Source organism: Gadus macrocephalus, chromosome 3, assembly GCF_031168955.1.
Source record: "Gadus macrocephalus chromosome 3, ASM3116895v1".
Taxonomy (NCBI): domain Eukaryota; kingdom Metazoa; phylum Chordata; class Actinopteri; order Gadiformes; family Gadidae; genus Gadus; species Gadus macrocephalus.
This window is the reverse complement of record NC_082384.1, coordinates 7,716,139-7,740,649: the sequence shown is the minus strand read 5'-3', so window position 1 is coordinate 7,740,649 and position 24,511 is coordinate 7,716,139. Positions and strand designations below refer to the sequence as shown.

At 44.7% G+C, this 24,511-nt stretch overlaps 1 protein-coding gene across 6 annotated transcripts in view; it reads right to left on the bottom strand.

The window, feature by feature from the left end:
• Nucleotides 1-24,511, bottom strand: part of septin9b (septin 9b) — a 67,934-nt gene that overhangs the window by 6,439 nt on the left and 36,984 nt on the right. For 3 of the 6 annotated variants that reach the window (XM_060046953.1, XM_060046952.1, XM_060046951.1), the window contains exons 3-6: nucleotides 6,934-7,119; nucleotides 4,286-4,414; nucleotides 2,980-3,061; nucleotides 2,488-2,625 (exon numbers count right to left, since the gene is read on the bottom strand). In XM_060046953.1, the coding sequence (XP_059902936.1) occupies nucleotides 2,488-2,625; nucleotides 2,980-3,061; nucleotides 4,286-4,414; nucleotides 6,934-7,119 (535 nt within the window). Of the gene's footprint in view, nucleotides 1-2,487; nucleotides 2,626-2,979; nucleotides 3,062-4,285; nucleotides 4,415-6,933; nucleotides 7,120-8,949; nucleotides 9,291-18,891; nucleotides 19,330-22,163; nucleotides 22,522-24,511 lie in introns of those variants that run through there. The other 3 variants (XM_060046956.1, XM_060046954.1, XM_060046957.1) reach the window with 3 other exon arrangements.

Here is a 24,511-nt window from a genome sequence, read left to right as displayed (position 1 = left end):
TCTTGTGAACTTAGCTAAAAGAAGAGAGGAAGAGAAATGGCAGAAACGACACACACACACACACACACACACACACACACACACACACACACACACACACACACACACACACACACACACACACACACACACACACACACACACACACACACACACACACACACACACACACACGAGGCCTGGCTGGGGAGCCACTGCATTACCGTCATCCATGTGTCGCCACGTTGAGGTCAACCACTGACCATCGCTTTGAAATAAACAAACCCCAGTGTGATGATTCTACCTCACCTCCACTGCGTCTCCTATAGGATCCATAGATGCAGGATAACTGTGTTCATCGCATGCATAATTAAAGTGCACATGAATACATACGCAGATGTGACTAACAATGAACGCACACAGTGCTCATCGTGGGACACACGCATGGATGGGATTACATGCGCGACACGCCATGTACGTGCCCGTTTACTGCTGCGCAGGAACATGTGTTATGCATGGCATGTAGCCACACAAGCTACACACACACACAAACACGGCCCTTCTGCAGTGTGTGAGTGTGCATGTGTGTGTGTGTGCTTGCACGCGTGTGTGGGGATAGATAGATAGTGTGTGGGGGCCTGCATTCGATGGAAGTGGCAGATGGGTACCTAGAAAATGAGTCAAACGTTCTCTAAAAAGCCAGACAGACCCCGGCGTGGTTGAGGGTGTCTTGTGCACAGCTGCTACAGAACTGACACGCTCTGTTGAAGAGCAACGGCGCGTGTGTGAGTTCTGCCGTCTTTGTGTTGTGATGTTGTCAGGGGACTGTTTAGGGCCGGCTGCAGGGCCACTGAGACACAGGAGTATCAGGGTGTTTCTATATTGCGTTATTATGAAGGATAGTGGAATATTATTTTACTTGATTAGTGTAACGTCATCCAAGATTGTGACATATTGAAGCACTGGTTTGTATTTAAGTACCTCTTATCTTAAATCTCAAAATGCTGATTTAAATTACATACCTAATCAAAAAGAAACGAGGGACCAAAGACCAAAAAGGACGATTGTTTGAGAGGCTTTTAACCCAAAAGTGCAACGACCTACGAACACTGTTCTCTCCCGTGGATGTGTGAATGTTTGATACTAGCACATTAACCCACTGGTCTCTGGTGTTTGGTAGCCACGTGGTGAGGGGGTTTTGAGCACCGCACAAAAGTGTGGCTTTGGCACACTGTCCGTGGAAACTTCCACTCAGACCTCAGCTATGAAAACGTCTGAGTGGGAAGCAAGGACGTGGAAATTAAGCTGATGGTACAACGGTCTGGGTTGAATCCTATTTTATATCTTGCCAGAAGATGCTGAACAACTGCTGGACAAAGTCATTTAAGTGAAAGGACTCTATAGCCGGCCACACACTATAAGAGTGTGTGTGTGTGTGTGTGTGTGTGTGTGTGTGTGTGTGTGTGTGTGTGTGTGTGTGTGTGTGTGTGCGCATTTTTGTCTTCCTGATGCCACTAAACAACCTTCCCTTGAATGTATTGTGTGCATGACACAATACATGACAAGCACATGCAGGTTTTATAATGCTAGTTGGTGTTCACATGCATTTGCATATAAATGATCCTGAGAAGCAGGAGAATTTGAGGTTAGGGGTTTTTATAGGAGGTTATTTGCCCCTATTATGAGTGAGAGATGCTTGGATTATGCACTAAAACACACACACACACACACACACACACACACACACACACACACACACACACACACACACACACACACACACACACACACACACACACACACACACACACACACACACACACACACACACACACGTTTGGTAAAGAAAGTTTGGTGTTGACAATCTGTTGTAGTTTTGGATTTCAGTAAACATCAAACGCATCAGAAACGTTGATGAAGCCACTGCCAAGTTATTAGGTCAGGTTACTGATGACTGAGTAATATCTTTCGATATGCGTTATTTGCTTGTGTTTTACATGTTACCTTGATGTCCAATGGACATGCACCCAAACTTAAACTCTCTAAATATGATTTTATACATGAATAGTTTTATAATTTTGGAATTCCCACTCTGTTTATAAACCTTTGCCCACTCAATTAGCCTGATTAATATGTCATATAATAGATGATACCAACACATTGATGGTGTTAGAATATCCTCCACCATTCTCACGGACAAAAGGAAAAGGAAAATGGAGGGGAAAGGCAGTTTCTGTAGACAAAAAGACTGTTACCTCGCCTCTCAAGGGAGACGCTGACTTCCAAATAAAATTCAAAAGATTTGGAACTCAGTGTGTGTCAGGAATTCCCAGACGTGCAATCCATTTAAAAAGCGTTATTTGTAGATTGTAAATGACAGTACAATTTTCTTTCACTCCAACTGACTGACTGACTGACTGACTGACTGACTGACTGACTGACTGACTGACTGACTGACTGACTGACTGTCTGTCTGTCTGTCTGTCTGTCTGTCTCCCTAACACCCACCAGTGTCCAGTGGGGGGGATGAAATATATGCAGCAGTGGACCCTGGAGTCTGGGATCCGCTTCTTCCTGTCGATGTTGATCTCCTCCTGCAGGTAGGCCTCATACTGGTCATTGATGAACTTCATGATGGGCTGCCAGCTGGGGGCACATGGTAAATCCAGTTCAGGGCTGAGGGCCATGCACAATCAGTTGTTTACATGCACGCGTTTACTGACTTATGGGAGCGATTTGCAGGCTTTTGGCAAGCATTTCAGGCATAGGGCATTCGATTTGTGAATGGATGCACAGTATCCTTGTCATCAAATCCATGGCTTTTACCGCACTGACCCTTTTTATCATCAATGCATTCACAGTGTGTTATGAGAAGACAAAAATAAGATTCCAAAAGATCCATTTTCACATTGGACGAAAATGCTATATTTTTGCTAGCTTTCAAAAATATCCTACTGCGTGTGAACGGTGGCTGGATAAAAAAGGGTAACCTCCACTCACCAGTTTTCATTGTTGATCTGGTCACCAAAGCCCGGAGTGTCGATGACTGCCAGTTTCATCCTGACGCCCTTCTCTTCGATATCTAGGCAGAAGAAATCAAACACTCCTTACTTCCTCTGCTCTGGTGGTCCTCGTATATGCTAAAGGCCCTTTACCACTGGACAAAAAGCCCACTAGCATCCACTAACACCTACGTCCTTCTTGAGAACGATGCTATGACACAGGTTGAAGTTCTAGACCAGGGGTCAGCAACCTTTTCAACATGCAGTGCCAGTTTGACATTTTCTCGTCAATGAGTGTGCCTTAAGCAACAATATATTAAAAATGAAGTTGAATTATGACAGCGACTAAAACATTTCCAGAAGACCTGGAATGGTACTATTTCCATATAGTCCACAATCATGCATCAACATTTTAAATGTTTTTTTGGTTGTTATATCTGCAACATGGGCTTACAAATTATAATTACATATGTCCCATCTTAAAACACCATTTTCAGAAACTGCACTGTGAGAAATGTAAAAAACGAGAATATATGAAAATGTTGGAACCATTCACATCAATATCTTTAAGACATGTACAGCTTTGCAAAACCATGTGAAGGCGATGCATACAGACCTCTTGCAACAATATTTTAAATATTTTCTTCTCTATTACTCACAACATACAATTAAAATAAAAACTTTTTTCTTCTTTTTTTTAATTTTTTTTAGTGTGGCAATGATTATGCTGCCCCTCGTGCCAGTGGTGGCACGCCTGCCTGGGGTTGCCGACCCCTGTTCTAGACGTTGGCACGTTAACAGACAGGAACAACATATAACGGCCATTTGGGATATTTCTGGGCTTTCGGTGTAGCCGCAAGACAGTCAATTAATATCCATGTCAAGACTTCCTCTTCTGTGTGCTGTCCTTTCTCTAAAGTCAGATTAGGAACTTGAGTCGCAACAGTGGAGATGGAGTTGATAGATGATTTCATTGATCAACCCTATTGTATCACAAGTAGCAGAGTCTAACGTTTCTACACAGAAAACACAACAAAACCATATTTTAGAAGATGTCACATTTTGGCTAATCTCTACACACAGATATCAAAGCCTAATCGATAGGGTTAGGGTTAGCCAACGATAGCCAATGGGTGCCGAGATTTTTACTCTACACAGCGACTGACTACTTGCATGGAACAAACCCGTTTAGAAGTAATTGGGGAATGCTACAATGCAGACAAAACCAGAGATACCAAATGCCTGTCCTGTTGCCTACAGTTTCTGCCTCTATATGGGTTTATAGAGATGAGCAGTGGACCCACCATGGCTGATGGACTTGATCTCGATGGTCTGGGGGATCTTCTCTTCGGGGTTCGGTTGCGCCGACTTGCGGCTCACCTTGGATTTGAAGAGTGTGTTCATCAGCGTGGACTTTCCCAGGCCACTCTGCCCTGCAAATGCACCACATAAAAACACGCAATAGTAATTGTATCTTGTACATGCAACATTTTAACCCTGCACAAACACACACCCAACTTTAATTTGTGCAGACTATAATCTGCAACATCCCCAAACTCTCCACCCCGCCCCCCTATAGGAGAGGTGTTAAGAGAATGAGTTAGTGAGTGTGGACAACAGCAGGCCAACTGTAGAGCACAGCCTGCTGGGGAATCTAACAGACAAACACACACACTCAGCTGCTCTGACAGAAGGCATGTGGATTCCCACCAAAATGCCATCGAGGACTGCCCTTTCTCCAGCCTTCTCAACCCGCACGCACGCGCGCACACACACACACACACACACACACACACGCACGCACGCACGCACGCACGCACGCACGCACGCACGCACGCACGCACGCACGCACGCGCACACGCACACACACACACACACACACACACACACACACACACACACACACACACACACACACACACACACACACACACACCATTTAGAAGGTCACTTGACCGGGAGTCTCCCTAAGGTGGCAGACACGGCGAGCTGGAATACCTTGTCTGGCTGACCTTCTGCAGCCAGCTCAGTGTGAGCCTGTGGATGTATTCATTACAATCTTCATCAGACTCCAAGTATTGCATTTTATTTATTTAGCTCCATAACTTTTTTTCATTCATTTCAGTTTTTATTCAAATAATTCTTAATATATTCTCTATTCTGCATTTGTGTAACCCACACTGTGAATGTGGAGATAGAATTTGTCCGACACCTAGCTTGGATTTCAAGTGACGTTCCGCAAATAAACCACTACTTCCCATGGGAGGAGGTACCAGACAAACATGTACAGAAAATGCGTAACCATTTGTTCACCGATGTTAGATTTGACCTTCTGGATGTGGAGGTGTGGGTTGTGTGAGCCGATAAACATTCAAGTACAGGCAACAGTCTATCGGGGTCTGACTATGGGGAGGAATGCTTTATAATATAGATTTGCGAAATATTTATTTTAAACGGAAGTTGTTGTCGACAACTTCAAGAGAGTCAGTGTTGACGCGTTGAGTAGGAGAGGAGAGAAACTTAAGATCTTACATATGGGTGTTTTAGGAGGGACTTGCAGGTTGGAATTGTATTGAAAATGTTGTACTCTGAATTAATTAAACTTCCATTACGACTCGGCTGTAACTCTGAAATTGAAAGCGTTGAAATAGGCGGTCAGGTTGTAGATGATGGCTTTTATATAGAGCAGCCGGTTAATTAAAGCAGTGTGACATTTACAGATTTTACTCTATTGGCATCTTTGAATAAGTAAAAAGCTAATTGATTAACGGCAATTTGTCATGAAATGTCACTGGGCCACCTAATCTCTGGTTATTATATTACATTTAATTGGATTATATTACATTATATTTGTCCAACAAAGAACAGAGTTTCCTCTTCCGTGAGCTAGTATATCAATGTGACTGTGCTTGTTGTTGCAAGAAAACATATTTTCAGTGATGAGATTTACCATCTCGCCATATTATCCTCTAGAGATCAGAGCTACAAGAGGACACATGTCAGTACTGCTGGAAAGCTTTCCAACAACAACTCGAATTGGGGGAAATAAGATAGGCATGTCTGGACAAAAGACCAGCAAACAATGGTGCATTATCACAAGTCCAAGGCACCTCATCGACTCTCTACCATCATTAAATACCGCTGCACATTCAATCCTCTCCACATTCTCCGCACTTATTTATCTTCACAACAAAAACGTTGTCGTGCTGTGGCAACAATCCTGGGTGCCGTGCCAACATGTTATCTAAAACTATCTACAAAACAAAACAGTACCCCCCGCAGGCAACTTCATATAACATGATGCTGTGCTACCTGTGCCTCACACACACAATGCGTCTGCTCACATTGAAACCCAAGCTTTACTTAGTTAATGTCCCAGACTGGTGCACAGGTAGAGAGAGGGTCACTTTCTCTTTGAGCTATGAAGACAGTAAATGCATATTGTTGGATGTGTAATGTAGGGAAGGGTGGTGGGGGGGTATGTGTGAGAGAAGCTTCATGCTGGTTAGTTGTTAGCAAAAACAACTCACGGAGGAACACACACACACACACACACACACACACACACACACACACACACACACACACACACACACACACACACACACACACACACACACACACACACACACACACACACACACACACACACACACACACACACGCCATGATATACCTTGGAGCCGAGATGCGTGTCCATAATTCTAAATGTTAAATATAAATGTATGGAAGTTCATGCTAGGCCTTCATCACAGAGGTGTACTAGTCGAGGTTGAACACAGGTATCTCATCACACTCATCATGGGCTCTGGCACGTCGCCTACAGACCCATAATCAACTTAATGAGCTACACCTGTTTCCAGCAGGCTATGAATACTTCTACGATAAAGGCCTCTTGGGCATGAGTTGAGATGATGTCGTTTGTGTTTGAGGTGATGACCATCCAACTCACCAACCACCATGATGTTGAGCTCAAAGCCCTGCTTCATGGCCTTCCTCCTCATCTGCTCCAAGATGGCGTCGATGCCAACGTAGCTGAAGTCGCCGGCGTGGCTCCGCTCCCCCTTGGGGGGAGGGTGGGGCTGGTGAAGCTTGGCGGAGTCCGTCATGTTGCTGTGGCTCGGATTGACCTCTGACCCTGAGGCAGAAGTAATGGTGGTGTTAAGTCTTTGTGTTTGATTTATTTACCTAAATAGGACAAGCAGCTTACAGGACTGGAAGGGGGCTCTCAGTTTATTTCAAAAGAAAAGAAAAGAAAATGCAAAAACACAAGCATGAGAAGAAAATGAACAAACACACAGAAACCAAGGTAACCAAGGTAACCATCTAAAGAAAACAAACCACTAATATTATACAGTTATGACTTGATTACTTGATACCTCCGCATGCCTGCGGTCCTACTGTAGTTTCCTCACCCCTTTCAAATCTGATCTACCAGAGGCTTCGCACCAACAGGCTGCAGGTGCGGAAAATCGAGTGGCTCCATTCAGGAGAAGCCCAGGGGAGGGAGCCAACACAACTCATAACAGCCACACATCACAACACTGCCTAAAGCCTTTCACAGATGCCCCCCATGGTCTGAGTGTGCTTCAGTGGTGGCGCAAAAGTGGACTTGTGAGGGAGGCATCCAGAACTAAAGGTGTCCATTTCATTTGTAGATGTACTCAATTGTGCTTTAACTCAAACGTACCGAGGATCATTGCTTTGAGTTTACCTTTCAGTACAATATTATACAATATATGTAAAACAAAAGTTTTGCAAGGAATCTGGTGGACACGTGTGCTACATGTTTTCCCCCCTGGGCTGAAGAGCCTAGTGAACATTTTGAAGCCATCATAAGGGAAGGCGGGGAGGGCCTTGGCTAACACATAGCCCTTTATATTAACGTTACGAGCTTACTTGACAGGAGGACGGGGGGCAAGAGGGGAAACACTGTGTGCCAGGCCATCTCATCCTGAGGTCACTGTATAATAATTCACTTACTACTCCAACGCCATTTTCCCTGCAGTCGGAGCATGTGGGCTTGATAGAAACTTGGTAAACGGCCCTGAAGAGGTAGCTCCAGGGCCTCGCCGGGCAGAGCGTGGACCCTTAAGACTCAATCCTGACAGAAGCGACCCTGCTTCGACCCTGGCCGTTGTCAATTGCTGCATGTCCTTCCCTCTCTCTCTCCCATACCTTCCTGTTTAACCTACTGTATCTTCATGAATAATTAAATGATTCTTAATAAAAATCTTAAAAAAACTCAATGTGCATTGGATGTATACGATTTTAAACCATGCCTTTTTGGCAGCAAGCCTTTCATGGGGGGGGGGGGGCATATTTGGCAACAAGACTATCATGGGGGGGGGGCATATTTGGCAACAAGTCCATCATGGGGGGGGGCATATTTGGCAACAAGTCCATCATGGGGGGGGGGCATATTTGACAAAAAATACTTTCATGGGGGGAGGGGTATATGGCAGGATGTGAAAAAGATATGTAGGACGACTATCACAGATACAAAGCTAATGGGTTCATTTCCTGAAAGCAGATACAGACCTAGAACTGTCCTTTAATGAGGAACCACTCCAGAAATAAGATCATCTATCATCCACACTTTAACTGGAGAATCCTATTCACACACAGACAGACACACAACTACCAGCTATTCAAATTCATGGCCAGCTACATTTTTCTTTCCCACAAAGTAACTATTACAAAGAAAAGAAATGCCACATCTGCTTTCTGACCCCCTGTCTGCCACCACCCCTCAACAACACCATCCCTTCCCACTGCATTCCATGCGTGTCTGTTTGGTCAAACCCATCCGACAGATATGCCATCGCATTGCTCATTATTCAGCGTACGAAACAATGCCATCAAGACAGAGTGAGTCATTTTTTTGATCAAAAAAGAGGAACCCAGGATTTCAAAATAAATGTCTATTGTTACAAGGCGTTGCCGTTTAAAACTCCTGCCATCTTACCTCTGTTGGAATGGGATGACCGAGTGAGGAAGGGGACTTCTTCTCAACGCAGGGTAACAGTGGCCTGCCTTGAGGAAGTGACACTAAGCCTAGTCCTAGATGTGTTACTTTGGGTTTAACAGATACCAACTGGTGTGTGGGTGGAGACTGATCTTTTTTCACCCTTGTTTTGAGAGTATATTTTGCACAGCTATCGTTTATCATGAATGGAATAGAATAGAGTCACCGTCTCTAAATGCAGCTGCCTGGATATTGTTTTTATGGAAACCTTCCAAGCCGTTATTTGGCGTAACAGAAGAATATTGACTGCTCATTAAACAGCATAGCAGTGAGGTCATTCCGCTTGCTTCTCATGCAAAAAAGGGTTTCTTTTCAACTGTTCTCTCTGAAATGACTGTCTCATCATGAGGTGAGTCTAGCGTGTTTCACATGAGATAAAAAACATGCAAGAAACCCCAAAATGCAGTGGAAATCGAGTAAAATACAGTTGTAAAATGAGTTTCAGGATCATTATTTAAGTGCACGCCACCTTTTACTTAAAAGGTGCGGAAACACAGAAACCACAACCCTAGCACATGACCTAGACTAGACGACGTTAGGCATCACCACAATGCCTCCAATAGATAAACAGATCCTTGTGTAGCTTAAATCGCATTATCATAGAATGGGCATCCCTCTAGGCTCCCTTTTGGGGTCCATTAAGTTTCCTAATTTTCTTCCTAAATAAAAATAATACAAAATGCCAGCAAGCCAGTATCATGTGCTGAGGGAAGCCTGAACTTGTTAAATACATAAAACAAAGCATTGTTGACTTTTATTCAGGGGTTTTCACTCAGATTACGCAGACCTCTTTGATCAAGGCCACTAGTACATTCATGTATGTACAACGTAAAATGTAGAATGGACGAGTCAGGTAGACAAGTTGGAGAATAAAAAAATGAAAGACAGGAGAGAGAGAGAGTTTGGTAGCAGCTAAGAGATCCGTTTCCTAGAGTAGCAATTTCCCCCATTTTTACTATGACAGAAAATACAGACCTGACACAAGTTAAAGCCACACCTCTTTGGCTCTATGAGACTTGGTGCTTTGAAAGTGCTGCTAAAAACAGTACTACAGTTTATAGCACTTCCCCTTTGGAAGCTGTTAACTTCAGAGTCTAACAAGGATCCGTAGCCACTAGGTCCCAGATACCTGTAAAAAGCCATTAGACACACACGGACACACGCACACACACACACACAGCTTCTATCTATAGCACACGGTCGATGTCGAGGACCGACCATGAGTCAGAGATGAGTGCTGCTGGCTCATGATACATTAGCAAAGATAGCTGCACCTGCACTATCATCATACTGCAAGCAATACAATATGTTCTCTTCTACACATCTCAGCAAGTTAATTCCCAGTTAGAGATTAGTTTAAATACCTCAGCGGCTTAAGTCTCTAAATGGAAGGGTTCCCCAGTCCGATAGAGCCAGACAAGAGGTTTCCGGCTCAATATAGAGCGTCTTGTCCTGTTCTTAGCCCTCTTGAACTCTGGCTTTCCATTTCCCACATCACTCTCTGCCTATTTATTGATTAAGTGCAATCCTGTAGGCACATGCGGCTTGGCTAACAACAACTGGATGTTATAGAAGATGGAAACGTCTACCCATGCCCAACGGAGGAGACAAGTTTTGTTTTTGGAAGCTACTCCCTTGACCAGAGAGGAAGCCCATTATCCATTTATGTTCATTATTCATCATTCAATTCTTGATGTTAAACATACAGTAGGGCAGATCCACCGCTGCAACACTAAGCTCTTCTGGGAGAAGCCCAGAAGAGCGTGCTTCACTTTAATAATCCCATTTATCGAAGACAATCGAAGAAGCACACACATTTACATGACATGGTGTCATTTTAGCATGATGGTTTGGTCGGGTCAGGTGGACGATCAGAGAGGATGGGGGTCTTTAGACAAATCCTGATACGTCACCTACCCCTGACCCCCGCCACTGCCCCTCCGTTCTGAGTTCACCTTCATAGTGTTGGGTGTGCCAACTCCACAATGTAGATGAAAAAGTGGGAGTAAAGTACAACATTGAGCCCTTGTACTTCATCTATTTTACAAAGTAGAGATTTGGTCTAATAAATTAAGACGCTGGCCACCGGAGTCCAAACTGCCTCATGTCGTGTGAACCAAAGCCAGGCCAGGCCATATCGTGTTGTTGAATAACACACACACAGACACACAGACACACAATTGTTCTATACCACAAACACCAACTACAAACACTTCCCCACACGTTTAGTGTTTATAACCAGTTTTATTTGTCTGACCAATACACACACGGGACAACATTAGCAGCCGCTTTTCCAACCGCCGCTCAAGAGTCACTCTTTATGACTCACAAATGAAGCCAAGCATTTTTCTATGTCTAAGCTTTTATGACCTTAGCCATAGCGCTACCTTTCCGGATGAGGAACCGCATTAGGAGGAACCTCATTAGAAGGAACGGGTAGTGGATGACTCTATGAATAATATTCATAGCTCTTTCATTCCCTCTTGTTTGCAGGGCAAATTATAACGGTTCAAGAGGCAGATTGAAACACAGGCTGCGACCACCCTTCTCTCCGAGCAGTGGGGAAAAGAAGTCACTCTGTGAGAAAAGATTTTTAGGGAAGGAATATGAAATAAATGAACAGCGAATTCCAACATCCGTGTTCTGGACAGGGCAGCCAAGGCGTCCCTCAGCCGGCGAGCCAATGGATGGCGTGCATTGTCCCGTCTAATGAAAAACAAGTCCAAGGAGCAGCAGCGGAAAGTTGGCCAACAGGTGCCGTAACCAAACTGAGCGGGACTCCCAGATATTCGAGCCCTCGTTCCAACTCACTCGTTTCCAAACAGAATGGAGATCCAGTGCAAACACAACTCAAACTCAAGGAACACATCACTGATTTGTGCTTGTTTCTGTGTCTTTTTGTCCAAGGAATGTGAAAATGGACAACGTGGTGGACTAAGGGCACATGGGTTAGCTCAATTCCTCCATGATCAGAGTGGATCAAACACGCTGCATCTCTGCGCGTGACTGGATAGATCCTGCTAGGTCAACCCCCCCTCCTAAGTATGGCAGGTGCGTTCAAAGAAGGGATAGTAACAGTTGACTGGAAGCGTCATGTTGGTCCTAATATGTCCTAATATGGACATGTTGGAAGGAGAACACGGTGTGTTCGTGCATTGTGGATGGAAGGACAAGATGGACATGGTACAACACACGTAGGTCCTGGAGTCAAGGTACGTTGTGCCTTGATGTCCAGTACCACAAGAGAAGTTGGTTTTTGTTTGTGTCCATTTCTATATCAGAAACGCATTCGAAATTGTGTTTCACATTTTTTGCGAGGAAAATGATATATTTGTGTTTCAGATATAAAAAAAACAAGCAGCCCTTTTGCTTGTGGTTTCAAGAGAATTGTCTAGTTTCCTGTTTCCTGTTTGTATCGGATCAGGGCTAGAAGACAAGGCGGTTTACTTCCCTCCTAATTTGATGCAGTCTTAATCACTAACATACTTTATCATAGTAAAACTCAAAAACCGTTTAATTATATAGTATCTGTAAAATGACGAAAGTATCAAACCAATCCCCTAATACGTCAGGCTAAAGGAATTACTTGGTTTGGATAAAGAGATACTGCCATGTTGGTTAAAATAATCTCTACTGCAGAAAATAATGCGGCCTGATCTGCAATACTTCAAATATTATTAATTCAACCTGGGTGTTCAGAGTATGAAGTGCTGCTACCAAGAATAACTGGGTTTTGCAATCATCAAACTCCAAGACACAGAGGGGTTCCCAAGTCAACACCGTTCTGCTAAATCAATCATAGTCCTGCCCTGGATTTCCTCTTAGATGCTTTTTTTGAAGCTACCAATCCAGCCAGAGCCAAGAAATACAGCAGAAGAAGAATCTGCCTTGTCTCTGTTTACTAGCTCATGGTCCAGTTCTGCTACAATACCAAGATGCCGAAACATCCCGGAGGGGGATAGTGGTAGGGGGTGGCGGGACACCAGAGAGGGAGAGAGAAGCAGCAATTATGCATTGCACACACAACCTGTAATTTGGCTCTGATGGCCCGCGCTTGGTGAATTGGGTGTTTGATGAGTGATGTGGTGCATAACAAGCTGCTCTGTTAGGCAGGATCCAAGGCTTTCTCTGTTGAGGCTATCTTTGTCACATTTCAGATACTGACGCACCTCTAAAAGAAAGGCAGCAACAACATTCCAACAAAAAAGGATATTGATAACACTGTTGGGGCCTCCTTTTCGAAGCAAGGTTTACCTCCGTTTACGACTGCACAACTGTTTTGTTTTGAAAATGGATTACATTACGGAGGCCAGAAAGGCTGGTTTCTCCATCTAAAGAGCTATTGGAGAACGCAGGCTGCCAATCCAGCCACCCATCCTATATAGTTAAAGCTATGAGAACAGGCAACATCGCCTCCCCACAGCCTTGTCCGAGTCATGATACGATGGACAGCCCCTTACATATAGTCTGCTTTTGCAATTATATTGGCTCCCCAGCGCCGTTTGTGTTTGTGTTTACATATATACATGCATGTGTGTGAATGCATCCTTCCCTCAATGTTTCCATTTCACACACATATGCACACGGCGGAACATCAAAAGGAAGCATAAAGAATGCTACTAGCATTCTCCATCTTTCAGTCCCGTCACTCATCTGGTCCCCCTGAGAATGCGACCCGCGGCCTAACAGCTTGGAAAGCAGATGGTGCTCTGGCCTGGGCTGAAACACAGCCTTCCACATGGAAACTGCTGGAAGCCCTGATAACGACCTGTTCCAATACACAACTCAGAGAGAGAGGGACAGGGGGAGAGAGAGGGCCAGAGCCAGAGCCGAAGCGAAGGAGAAGGAATCCGCAGGTGAGGTAGGTACACATAAATAAATATAAATAATGAAGTTACCTAGGTTCATTGGACAGGCTTGAGGAGAAAGAAAATTGCAAGAGTGAAAGCCAAATCGAGAAAAGTTTGGTAGGCCATGATGCCGAGTTAGTTTGGGGCTGAGGGAATGTCAATACTGCACTGGAACAAAGGGAGAGGAGGGAGAGGCGGGAGGGAGGAGACCAGACCAGAGCAGCTAACGAGTATGGAGCCATGGTTGGTCTTGGTGGTGAGTTCCATGGCAGCCAGTCATACTGCTGGCCAACCAATGAAAACACTGTAACTCAAGGCCCCCAAGGCATTCTGGGAAACAACATGGGGGGAAAACTAGAAGGTCAGGCCACAGCTGCAGCATATAATGAACTGCAAGAAGACAATGAATAAACCATACAATTGTAAATCACACAACCACTAAGTAAGAAGTAATGTAATGACAGTCTTAAATGTTTCAACACCCAATCGAACACGGGGGCATGTTAATATGCAGAACTAAAAAGCTGAAAGCCTACAAGATTCAAAACAATTTCTGCGCAGATGTGGAACACAGCAATTTAGCAGCTGCACACATAATACACTGAATCTCCAAGACCTACTGTCTCTTTATTAGTTAACCCATTTTTAGTTTGGTAATAGATAACTACAATGGGGCCTACTAACAGTCTTCCTAAACACAAAAGAACTGTAAACTTTAAGTCAAATTAGTATCTTTGTCAGACCTCAATTGGTAGCTTAAGGATAGGGGGAAATAGTTTGCAGATGTTTGGTTATTATTTACCCAAAGTGTCTAAAAGTTGTTGGTATAATGTCAAGATCTTGTTAATAAGCTAAATGTGTTAGCTGACAATACATTGTAAACCTGAGCTAATTTGGTATTGATATTATTCGTACTATTTGCAACAAAGGCTGGAAGCTGTATAAATCCAGGAACTGTGATCTCTTAGATAGGAGCAACACATTTTAAGTACTTCCCTATATGTTTAAGATGGTTTGGTTCTCTTTTCTATATTGAGTTTGCATCAAGCTAACCACCGTCATATCTCTAACCAAGATCCTGGGCTTCTGTTCATTGGTCAGAAAAATAAAAGGAAAGTGAGAGACTGGATGGTTCTCTCTCCTCCATCCGTCAACCTCTAAGAGAGGCTGCTTTTCAGGCCTAAAGCACTGTGGATCAGTTGAGGCCCCGTGGTCCATCCATCCTGATGCGACTACAATGGTTGCATTCACAATGGCCCCGTGGGCTGTGGACGTTTCCTGTGCTGCTCGGGCCCCTGGCCAGAAGGGCAAGGCCTCGAAATCACAGGTTCCGATCCCCGGAAAAACTGGAGGAGTATATACATGTTGAGTAATAGTACTCACAGTGGTTTTTGTCGTGTGGCTCTGAGACACAGCCCTCCATACACAGGAATGAAAAGGAGCACAGTGTCCATCATTCATTCATGCCCATAGTACAATGTTGGTTTGGTACATTAACTCTACCCTAGTGATAGGTACAGCTATCCATAGACACAGGTACACAACTACTTCTGCCAATCAGTAGGCTGAATGAGTGTCCCAGTATGTATGGCTGTGTATACCTGCCCAGGAGACAGAGGAGAAACCGGGTGGTGCTGGTGTAGGCATGGGGAGTGGTTCTAATGACGTAGCCTGCCAACGTTGTGCCCAGATTGCTGACCACAAATTGATACAACCGGATCAGAATACGAGTCTGGCCGCCTTGGGACATGGTCAAACTCATTAGTTCCCAACCTTTGACTTTATGGGCACCATTAAATAGGCATCCATATCTTTTCCGGACCACCTTAGAGGAACATTTTGAAAAATTTGTTGATAAATAAATATACAGAATCTGAACCATGGCCATGGGCAGTAAATAGTGGAAAGACAAAGTCAGCAACGCTGCCTAGGCTCCCAGTGTGTTTATTTAGCAAACACCAATTAATCAAAACTTCACTGGAAAATTCTGTTTTATTTTTAATTTATTTAGGGACCATCTTCCAGCCAGGGACTAAGGATGGAAATTAGCCTACGGCTATAATCCTGTATATTTACTTTTTTTAATTCATAAATATATTGGTTCCTTTGTAAAAAAAAACAACAAACTTCAAAACATTACAATGGAAAAGACACGATGGAATGCTCAGAGAGACACTATTTTTGAAATAACAATGATCAATACATCCTTTTTTTGGGTTATTATCGGCAGTACCTTCGTTTACCAGAGATTGAAAAACACAAGTCTATGTTATGCAGTTTCTGTCACAGTAGAGTCTGCATTTGGAGTTACAGATGTGCATGAACACCAGTGACCGTGAGACACGACGTTGCCATCCTTTTGCAGACAGCTTTCGAAGTTCCGTTTATTACGAGGACATCCGAGATGCAAGACCAATGCAAATGGGTTCTAATGACAACCAACAGTGCATTCCTCGTGAGGTGCTTTGAAGGATTGCCTCCCCAAGAAATTCCATCAAATTCCAGGGACCAAACTCGCCACCATTAATTACCCATGGCGCCTTGCAGCGGCAGGACAGCAGGAGCGCCGAAACACGGCCCTGGAGGCAGGCGGCGGCCCCGCAGCCAACAATCCGTCACCTCTGACAGGAAGTGACACATCTGCCTTCCCTCTGCTCCATCATACTCCCCCGAGTATCATGCAGAGAGAAACATAAACAACATCCTTCACAGTTTACTCTGGGTGTGTGTGTGTGTGTGTGTGTGTGTGTGTGTGTGTGTGTGTGTGTCTTATAAGGGGAGAAATTGTGAATCAGCGAATCCATACACACAGACAGAATGAGACAATAGCATTTGCCATCAACTTCAAACATCAACAAAAGTTACCATTGACGACAGGCACGCACATCATAGTGAATATTCAGTGAGGCCCCTCTCCAAAGAACCCAGAAGCCAGAAAGAAGCTGCTGATCCGCGATGTTTTGGATGCACTTCCGGCAACAGCACTATATGGCCACTTATGCTTAAACACACACCCAGCTTGTTGAAGCCTCTTCCAGAAGGGCTTGGGATGGGCCACCAATACACACGCAGTTGTAGAACACTGTAAACGGTTGGTAACACAAAACTAGGTTTCTCTGAGCATCTCTCACTGTGGATCTGTTATTGGACAGTTATTGGGAGATGCTATGTCAAATGTGCAAAGACAGTATGCCAATATGTAGGTCTACCTATTGCAACACTAATATTTTGGGTTATATTGAAGCCTCGCTAGGTGACTACTATGCTAGACTATGCTACGTTAATTGGGCATGATGCCTTTAAGATCTACAATAGTTCCAGTAATCCATGTCAGAATGGCCCTATAACGATCCCCAGGCAGAGTTTAGTTTCAGTCACTGAAGTGTTAATTACCAGGTAGCTAATCTGATTAAATGACAATGGTTTGGTGGGTTAGCATACCCCCTGTTGTGATCTCAGAGAATCCAGAATGATCTGCTTCCCCCAACACGTGGCAGCATTAACAACGTTAAACACAACCATTACCAACCTGTGGTAAAACCATCAGTCCCAGTATGCACACACACTGCTCACAGACTAACTGTGAGAAATTAACATTAAACAGGCCATGAAAATGTTTCTCATTGAACAGTAGACATCCAAATGCAAATCAAATGAATTTGTTCTTGAGAGCCGATCCCTTGAGACTTAGAAAGGGAAGATGTGTGCATCCGCTACAAGCCTCAAGACCAACACATGGGCTGGATCTCGGAGGTCAGCTGTTTCATTGAGACGTTAGTCATCAAATAGAGCAGAAGCCACGGAGACCAGCGTATGATTTTGGTAGGCCTACTTTGATCAGAAAAAAGTTTTTTCATGAAAACAACCAACATGATTTGTGTGTTTGACCTCTTGCAGCAGAATAATCAATGTTTAAATACAACCAAATGTATTCTGGCTCATATGAAACCATGTGATAACTGAACTCAAACTGGCTGATGCCCAAATGTTTTCCAAGAGGGTACACAAATGTACACTAAACTCTCAAAGAACTTGATCCTACGTGATCTTTCTCTACCCAAATCCAATTCAATAAACTCATGTCAAAGTTGAGTCAATGGCGGCGGAGAGGGACAAGCTTGGAGACTGAAGTGCATGGCCTGTGTATCTCTTAACTCGCGCTGAACCTGGCTAGCTCGGTGGAGATACAATGGAAGGGATTACCAACATTTCATTATGTAAACCACCAAAGAAATAAGCTTGGCTAGTGGGCTGAAATGTCTAATAGTCTGATGTGAATAGGAAACCCCCTCTCATAGCTCACGTGGCGATAGGTAAGGCTAAATGCAGAGCAGCTAAGTAAAATTTGGCCAGAGCCTCATGAAACAACCAGAAGGGTTAAGTCATTAGCTGCATTCTGATTGGTCAACGCTGGCCTCCATAATATGGGATGGATTGTTCATGCACATTGTGGATCGAGGGGGGGGGGGGGGGGGAATAAGAACAGAAGAGAAGAGTTGGTTGGAGAGAGAGAGAGAGGAAGTGTGTGTCGTTTTCAGTGTGTGTGTGTGTGTGTGCGAGCGCGTGCGTGCGTGTGTGGGGAGGGGGTGGGACCCCCCACCCCCCCAAAACTTTCCCAGACGGTTTAACAAAGAAGTTGGAGACAGGGAGAAGGATAAGAGGGGGAGAAGAGAAGACATGAGAAAAGTAAAAGGTCTACAAGATAAATCACACACACACACACACACACACACACACACACACACACACACACACACACACACACACACACACACACACACACACACACACACACACACACACACACACACACACACACACACACACACACACACACACACACACACACACACACACACACGGGGGTTGTCTCTTTCTCTCTCAGGCAAACTTTCACAGTTACTTCTCAGCCCTTTACAACAGCACACACAAACTCAACAACAATGCACGCACACACAGAGCGGCCAAACATGACCCACTGACACACTCTGACACAACGGAAACACCGAGAACATAAAAAACGACAACTCACCCAACCCTTCCCTGTGTTCTTGTCTTTCTTTTCCTTCCTTTTCCTCTTTCCCTCTCCTTCTTCCTCCCTCAATCACAGCTACAGCTGGCCCGGCTGCAGAGCTGCTCCACTGGCCACGCCCACACACAGTCATGTGACCCGCCCTCAGTGGATAGCAGCCATTCTGTGGCCACGCCCCTCATTCAAAGACAGTCAATGGGGACACGGCTGTGGCTGCCCATGTGGACGTAAAGGAGGAGAAGACTGTGTGGACTTGTTCTGTGGTGCGGCTTAATGTCTAAACTCTTCATATTGAGTAGAGTGTGTAGGATTTCCAAACTAAATATTAGGCATGTTTATTTTTGTTGAATGGGTAGGATCGAGAGTGTGAGTGTGTGTGTGTGTTTTTGGGCAAGACAGAGAGGGGTTTAATTTACTTGTGAGCCTGTGTGTGTGCCCCCGTGTGTGTGTGTGTGTGTGTGTGTGTGTGTGTGTGTGTGTGTGTGTGTGTGTGTGTGTGTGTGTGTGTGTGTGTGTGTGTGTTTCTCCATAAGCGCTCTCACCCCCACTGCTTTGTCTCAGTTGGATAGAAGGCAGGAGCGGGTTCGATTGTGTGTGGCTTGTGGTTTAAACGTCTGTCTCTCCGTCTCACACACACACACACACACACCATGCTGGTGACTCATACCGGGACCAACACTACCCAGGGGAAAGATGACCAAGCCAGAACAACATTGAGCCCAGAGAACTCACATCTCTATGAGCAGATCCCTGGTGGATACATGCAATACATTTACTTTCCATGTAGTTTCCTTCTTATATGTGATATATGCACCACAAAAATAGAAAAGATTGAAGGACCAAAGATTGTGAGAAAGTCTGCTGTCTGTGGTTTGTGTGATCCTCGTTTGAACTTAACTGTGTGCACAAAATAATGGATTGTAAATTGGGACAGTCTCTTTTAAAGGAGAAGACTGCATAAAATCTGAGAAAAATATTCCCAGAATTGGTAATAGATAAAGTCGATCACATTTCATATAAATAGGAAGAAAAGACGAGGTGAATCAGAAAGTATACAGTTAAACACAAGTTTCTTCCTTTCCACCAGCAGAGTTTCTGTGGTCCAGAGAGCTGTTTTCATAACATTCATCCGAAAGCTTCCTTCCTGTCGAACCTCTAGTACAGTTAACCCTTCACCCTGGTGTGGGTTTTTTCTGTGTGTGTGCGTGTGTGTGTGTGTGTGTGTGTGTGTGTGTGTGTGTGTGTGTGTGTGTGTGTGTGTGTGTGTGTGTGTGTGTGTCTGTGTGTGTGTGTGCGTGTGTGTGAATGTGTATATCCCTGCACCTAAGGGCCTATTTTACATTCAATCTTGATATTCTATCCCCAGAGAACGCACAATTCTCTGATTACGGCTGTCGCAGTAACAACATGGAAACCATTCACTCCATTCAAGCCAGGGATCCTCGCTCAAACACAAACTAAATGGGCCGTGTACCATTCAGATCACAACTTCCTGGCTCTGATCACAAACCAAGATATAACACAGGACACGGGAGTGCCGCTGTTTCGACTGCAGCTCGGTAAGAGGTGAGAGGAAGCTAAAAACGATTCAGCTATGAAGCTATTCAGAAAAACGGCCTGCGTCATATTCATTTGCATGGCAACAATGTTGAACATTTGGGCTGGTGATGTACAATACCAGACACCACCCCTTATAATTCAGAATGAGCGCTTTTATCAGTGGTCGTCTAACTGTGTGTACATCACAGTCATTGAGACATGAACCGTTGGTTTGAAAGGACATGAACCGTTGGCTTCAAAACAACTGGAATGGATTGGCCCTCTGAGTAACTGGAGATGCAGAATAAGCCAGCAGAGAGAGTCGGTATGCCAGCTGCCCTGGAAAGCTCTGTGATTGGACCAGAGGTCAGGGTTCATGATTGGGTTAGGTCGCCCAATCAGAGCGGAGTACACATGGAAGCGGTTAGAAGAGGCACCTCTATGACTGCAGTGTGACTCACTTACTGATATCCCCCCCCAAATATCCATCTAGAGAGAGAGGCATGATAGCAGGAGACGAGATAGGGGAGAGTGAGCGAGATGGAGAGAGATGGAGAGCGAGAGGAGGTAGAAAAGGGAGAGAGAGGGGGCAATGGAGGAGACGATGGAATAAGGAAGGAGTAAGTCTAGATACAACAAGGAGTTGGAGAGGGAGAGACAAGAGCTGAGGTGATGATGGAGATGGGGGATCTGGATGGGACGCTGGAAGGGAAGCGGGGGGAGGGAGAGATTTTGCGAGAGGAACATCTGTCGTGGCCCTAGCTGGCGGCGGCTGGGGAGAATAGTGTCAGTTGGAGACTTCCTGTTGTGTGTTTCTGCTGAACTCGCTCTTCCCCCCGTGGTGCAGATGGAGACAACAGGTGTGATTCGATCAACAAAAAATAAATAAGATACTGACCTCCTGAGGGACATCTTCGGAGTCCACCTCTAGTGAGCCATGTGTCCACACACGCACACACGCAGATGTAGTACACACACATAGACACACACATCTTTTTGTTTGACGTGGATAACCTTTTGTACAACGTATCTTGCTTGTATAAAGTTTTAATGTAGTCATACCCAGACTATCGTTGTGTATCTCTATGGTTCAAACCTATAGAAACATACTTTTCAAGGCTACTTAATGGCACGTCAAGGCGACATAACTCCAGCATGGTTTTAATTGTACACACAGGGAGAAGATATAGGACAGTTGATATCTGCCCTGAGGATTAGTTTGCGTAAAAGTATGCTTATGGTTTCTTAACACCTGATTTAAATTCCCAAATCTTCCTCGCTGGAACAATTATGTATGACGAATTGGACAATTATAACAGAGACAGAGAGCAGATGTTCTTCCATCCATGCACAAACTTTCAAAACAACAACCACTTTATCAACAATGGCACATCTGGAAACCAAGGCATCATTTCCATGGTCACTCGAATCGGCACGAACACAGTGAACCCAGCTAGTCTGCTCAGAAAATAAAACTACCAGCGAGTCATTTAGCACATCGGCATTGACCGCCCCATGAGATTAAACACAGAAGAAGACATTAACTGGTGTCTTTGGATGTTGCTGCGCATCCATTGTGGGAATTTAAAGAGGAATCATCATGGCTTGACATAATTGGTCTTAATGCGAACCACCTGTGCAGACAGTATTTTAAAAAAATCACTGCGGTCTCTGTGGAGTCCCGCATTCCTCCCCCGGCATGAAGAAGCGCAAATCATCCAGCGGATACTCACAGAGTTCCTCCTCCGGCCCGTAGTTCATCTCAGCGCACATTGCCGCCATTTTTACCCTTCTCTGGTGGTCTCTTTCTCTCTCTCGTCCCCAAGCTGGCTTTACAAATCAAATCAAGAACAACAATCCCCCTGCTCTGGAGGGGAAATTGATTCCACAGATAGTTCACCCGCAAATCAATGCCTTGGCCTGAGCGGCTCAGAAAGCCTCTGGATAGTGTGGCTGAGGAGGGTTTCAGAGGGAGAGAGGGAGGCCCTAGTAGAACACTGCTCCCTCCACGTTGTGAACTCTGGAGCTTCTCCGGATGACAGTGTAAACAGATCTGTTCTTAGGCGGCGTTCTCCTGGGGAATCCCCCGGCCCCTCGCTCAATGTTCAGACTAACATGGGAAGAACTGTATGGGAGGGAGACGGGGGGCCGGGGGGGGGGGGGGGGGGGGACTACGACTCCCCGAAAATAAATTCTGCAGGCTAACTCTTCGTGAAGTCTTGCTCTGTGTTTCTAGAATCGTCTTTTGTCTAAGGTTAACGACGAGAATTGAGAAAGGAAAGGCTTTACTTGAATCTTTATTCATTGTGATATAGAGCAACAAACGATTCCTAGAATAAACATAAAAGTTTGTGGTCGAAGAGCGAGAACTTTGAGTTGTTCCCAAGAGAGAAATGTGTCCACAAACATGACTCATCCTACAAGAAGAATTTCCTACAAGAACTCAATGCTTTATTTTTATTTAGGGCTGTCCCTCTGGTACTGTCATGTTAGCTGCTGAGCTCACTCTCCAAGCTCAGTGTAACTCATTAGAGATAACGTGCCCTTTCCCCCAAATCCTCAGCTGTGCTTTTTCTATCAAGCCCCTCTGTTTGACACTCCTCTGAGATGATGTCAGAAGTTATTTCAGTTTGAATATAGAGAAGGGGGGAGTTTGAGCTATGGAGTCCAAGAACATAACCACCTGGAGGGTTTCAATTTGAAAGGGCCAAAGAAAAAAAAGCATAATATTTGCTTCGGATTGCATTTATTTGTGGCTAAGCATTATGCCCCCTTACCCTTAGGCTCAGCTCAGTGAGCATCCAATGCTCTTTCTACATGCTCAGCTACCCTAGCATAAATGCCTTAGGAGGTGGTAGTAAACAAGGGAATAACATGCACACCGTCCACACCAACATTAAGCCTTTGTGTACTGAAGTCAGGAACTCCTAAAGCCTCGTCAGCCATCTTAAAAATAACAAAGCAGTGTCCCCTCATCCGGTGAGATCATCGGCCAGGACCGTCTCAGCTCCAGCTGGCCACAACCATCGCTGCACAATAAAGCTCTTCTAGAAGGCAATCAAATCTGTGTTGTAAGAAGTACAAAACTGCCTTAGTTGTTCGTCTGTTGGTCCACCACACAAACACACAAACAATGCAAAAACACACGTACACACATGCCTGCACGCATAAAACTGTTAAACTGTAAAGGCAATCTTGCAATCATATGAGCCAGAACTGCAAAGAGTATCTTGTGTAAGCTGCACACAAACAGCACATCAGATGTGCCCACATGTCCAAACTGACGCATGCGTAGGCACATGCACACATGCAACCATGCACACGTACACACACACACACACACACACACACACACACACACACAGACACATACGCACACACAAACTTCACACACTACCCGGTTTGGCAGATGGTACTATGGCTGCACACACAACCATCTGTCCATCTGCTGAGAAACATGACTAAATGGGTAAATTTACACACACACACACACACACACACACACACACACACACACACACACACACACACACACACACACACACACACACACACACACACACACACACACACTTGTCATCAACACGGGGGAAAATATTTAATGAGCAACATGTAAACGAGAGTACAATAAGATGCACTTAAATACAAACTCGAACCCATTTATGACCAACAACACTGGAGCGACCGGTGGGATTTCACCAGTACTGCCACGGAGATGTGAGGTTTGGTCATGGTTGTGCGAGACGAAGGGAAAGTGAGACAAGCGGATACAGGAGATGAGTGCGACGGAGGCTTTGCCTCCAGAGACGCTAGATTAGAACAGATCTTATCTACCCTTCACTTCCATGGCCAAACAACTATCTCTCTCCCCCTGTGTGTGTGTTTGTGCGTGTGTGTGTGAGTGAGCGTGCGTTGAACATGTGGCTGTGTTTATGTTGTGTTTCTGTAGATATGAGTGTTATCTGTGAATCGGTTAACAGCCTTTGTGGGTATCCGTGTGTGTGTGTGTGTGTGTGTGTGTGTGTGTGTGTGTGTGTGTGTGTGTGTGTGTGTGTGTGTGCTGTGAGGACTCATATTAGTC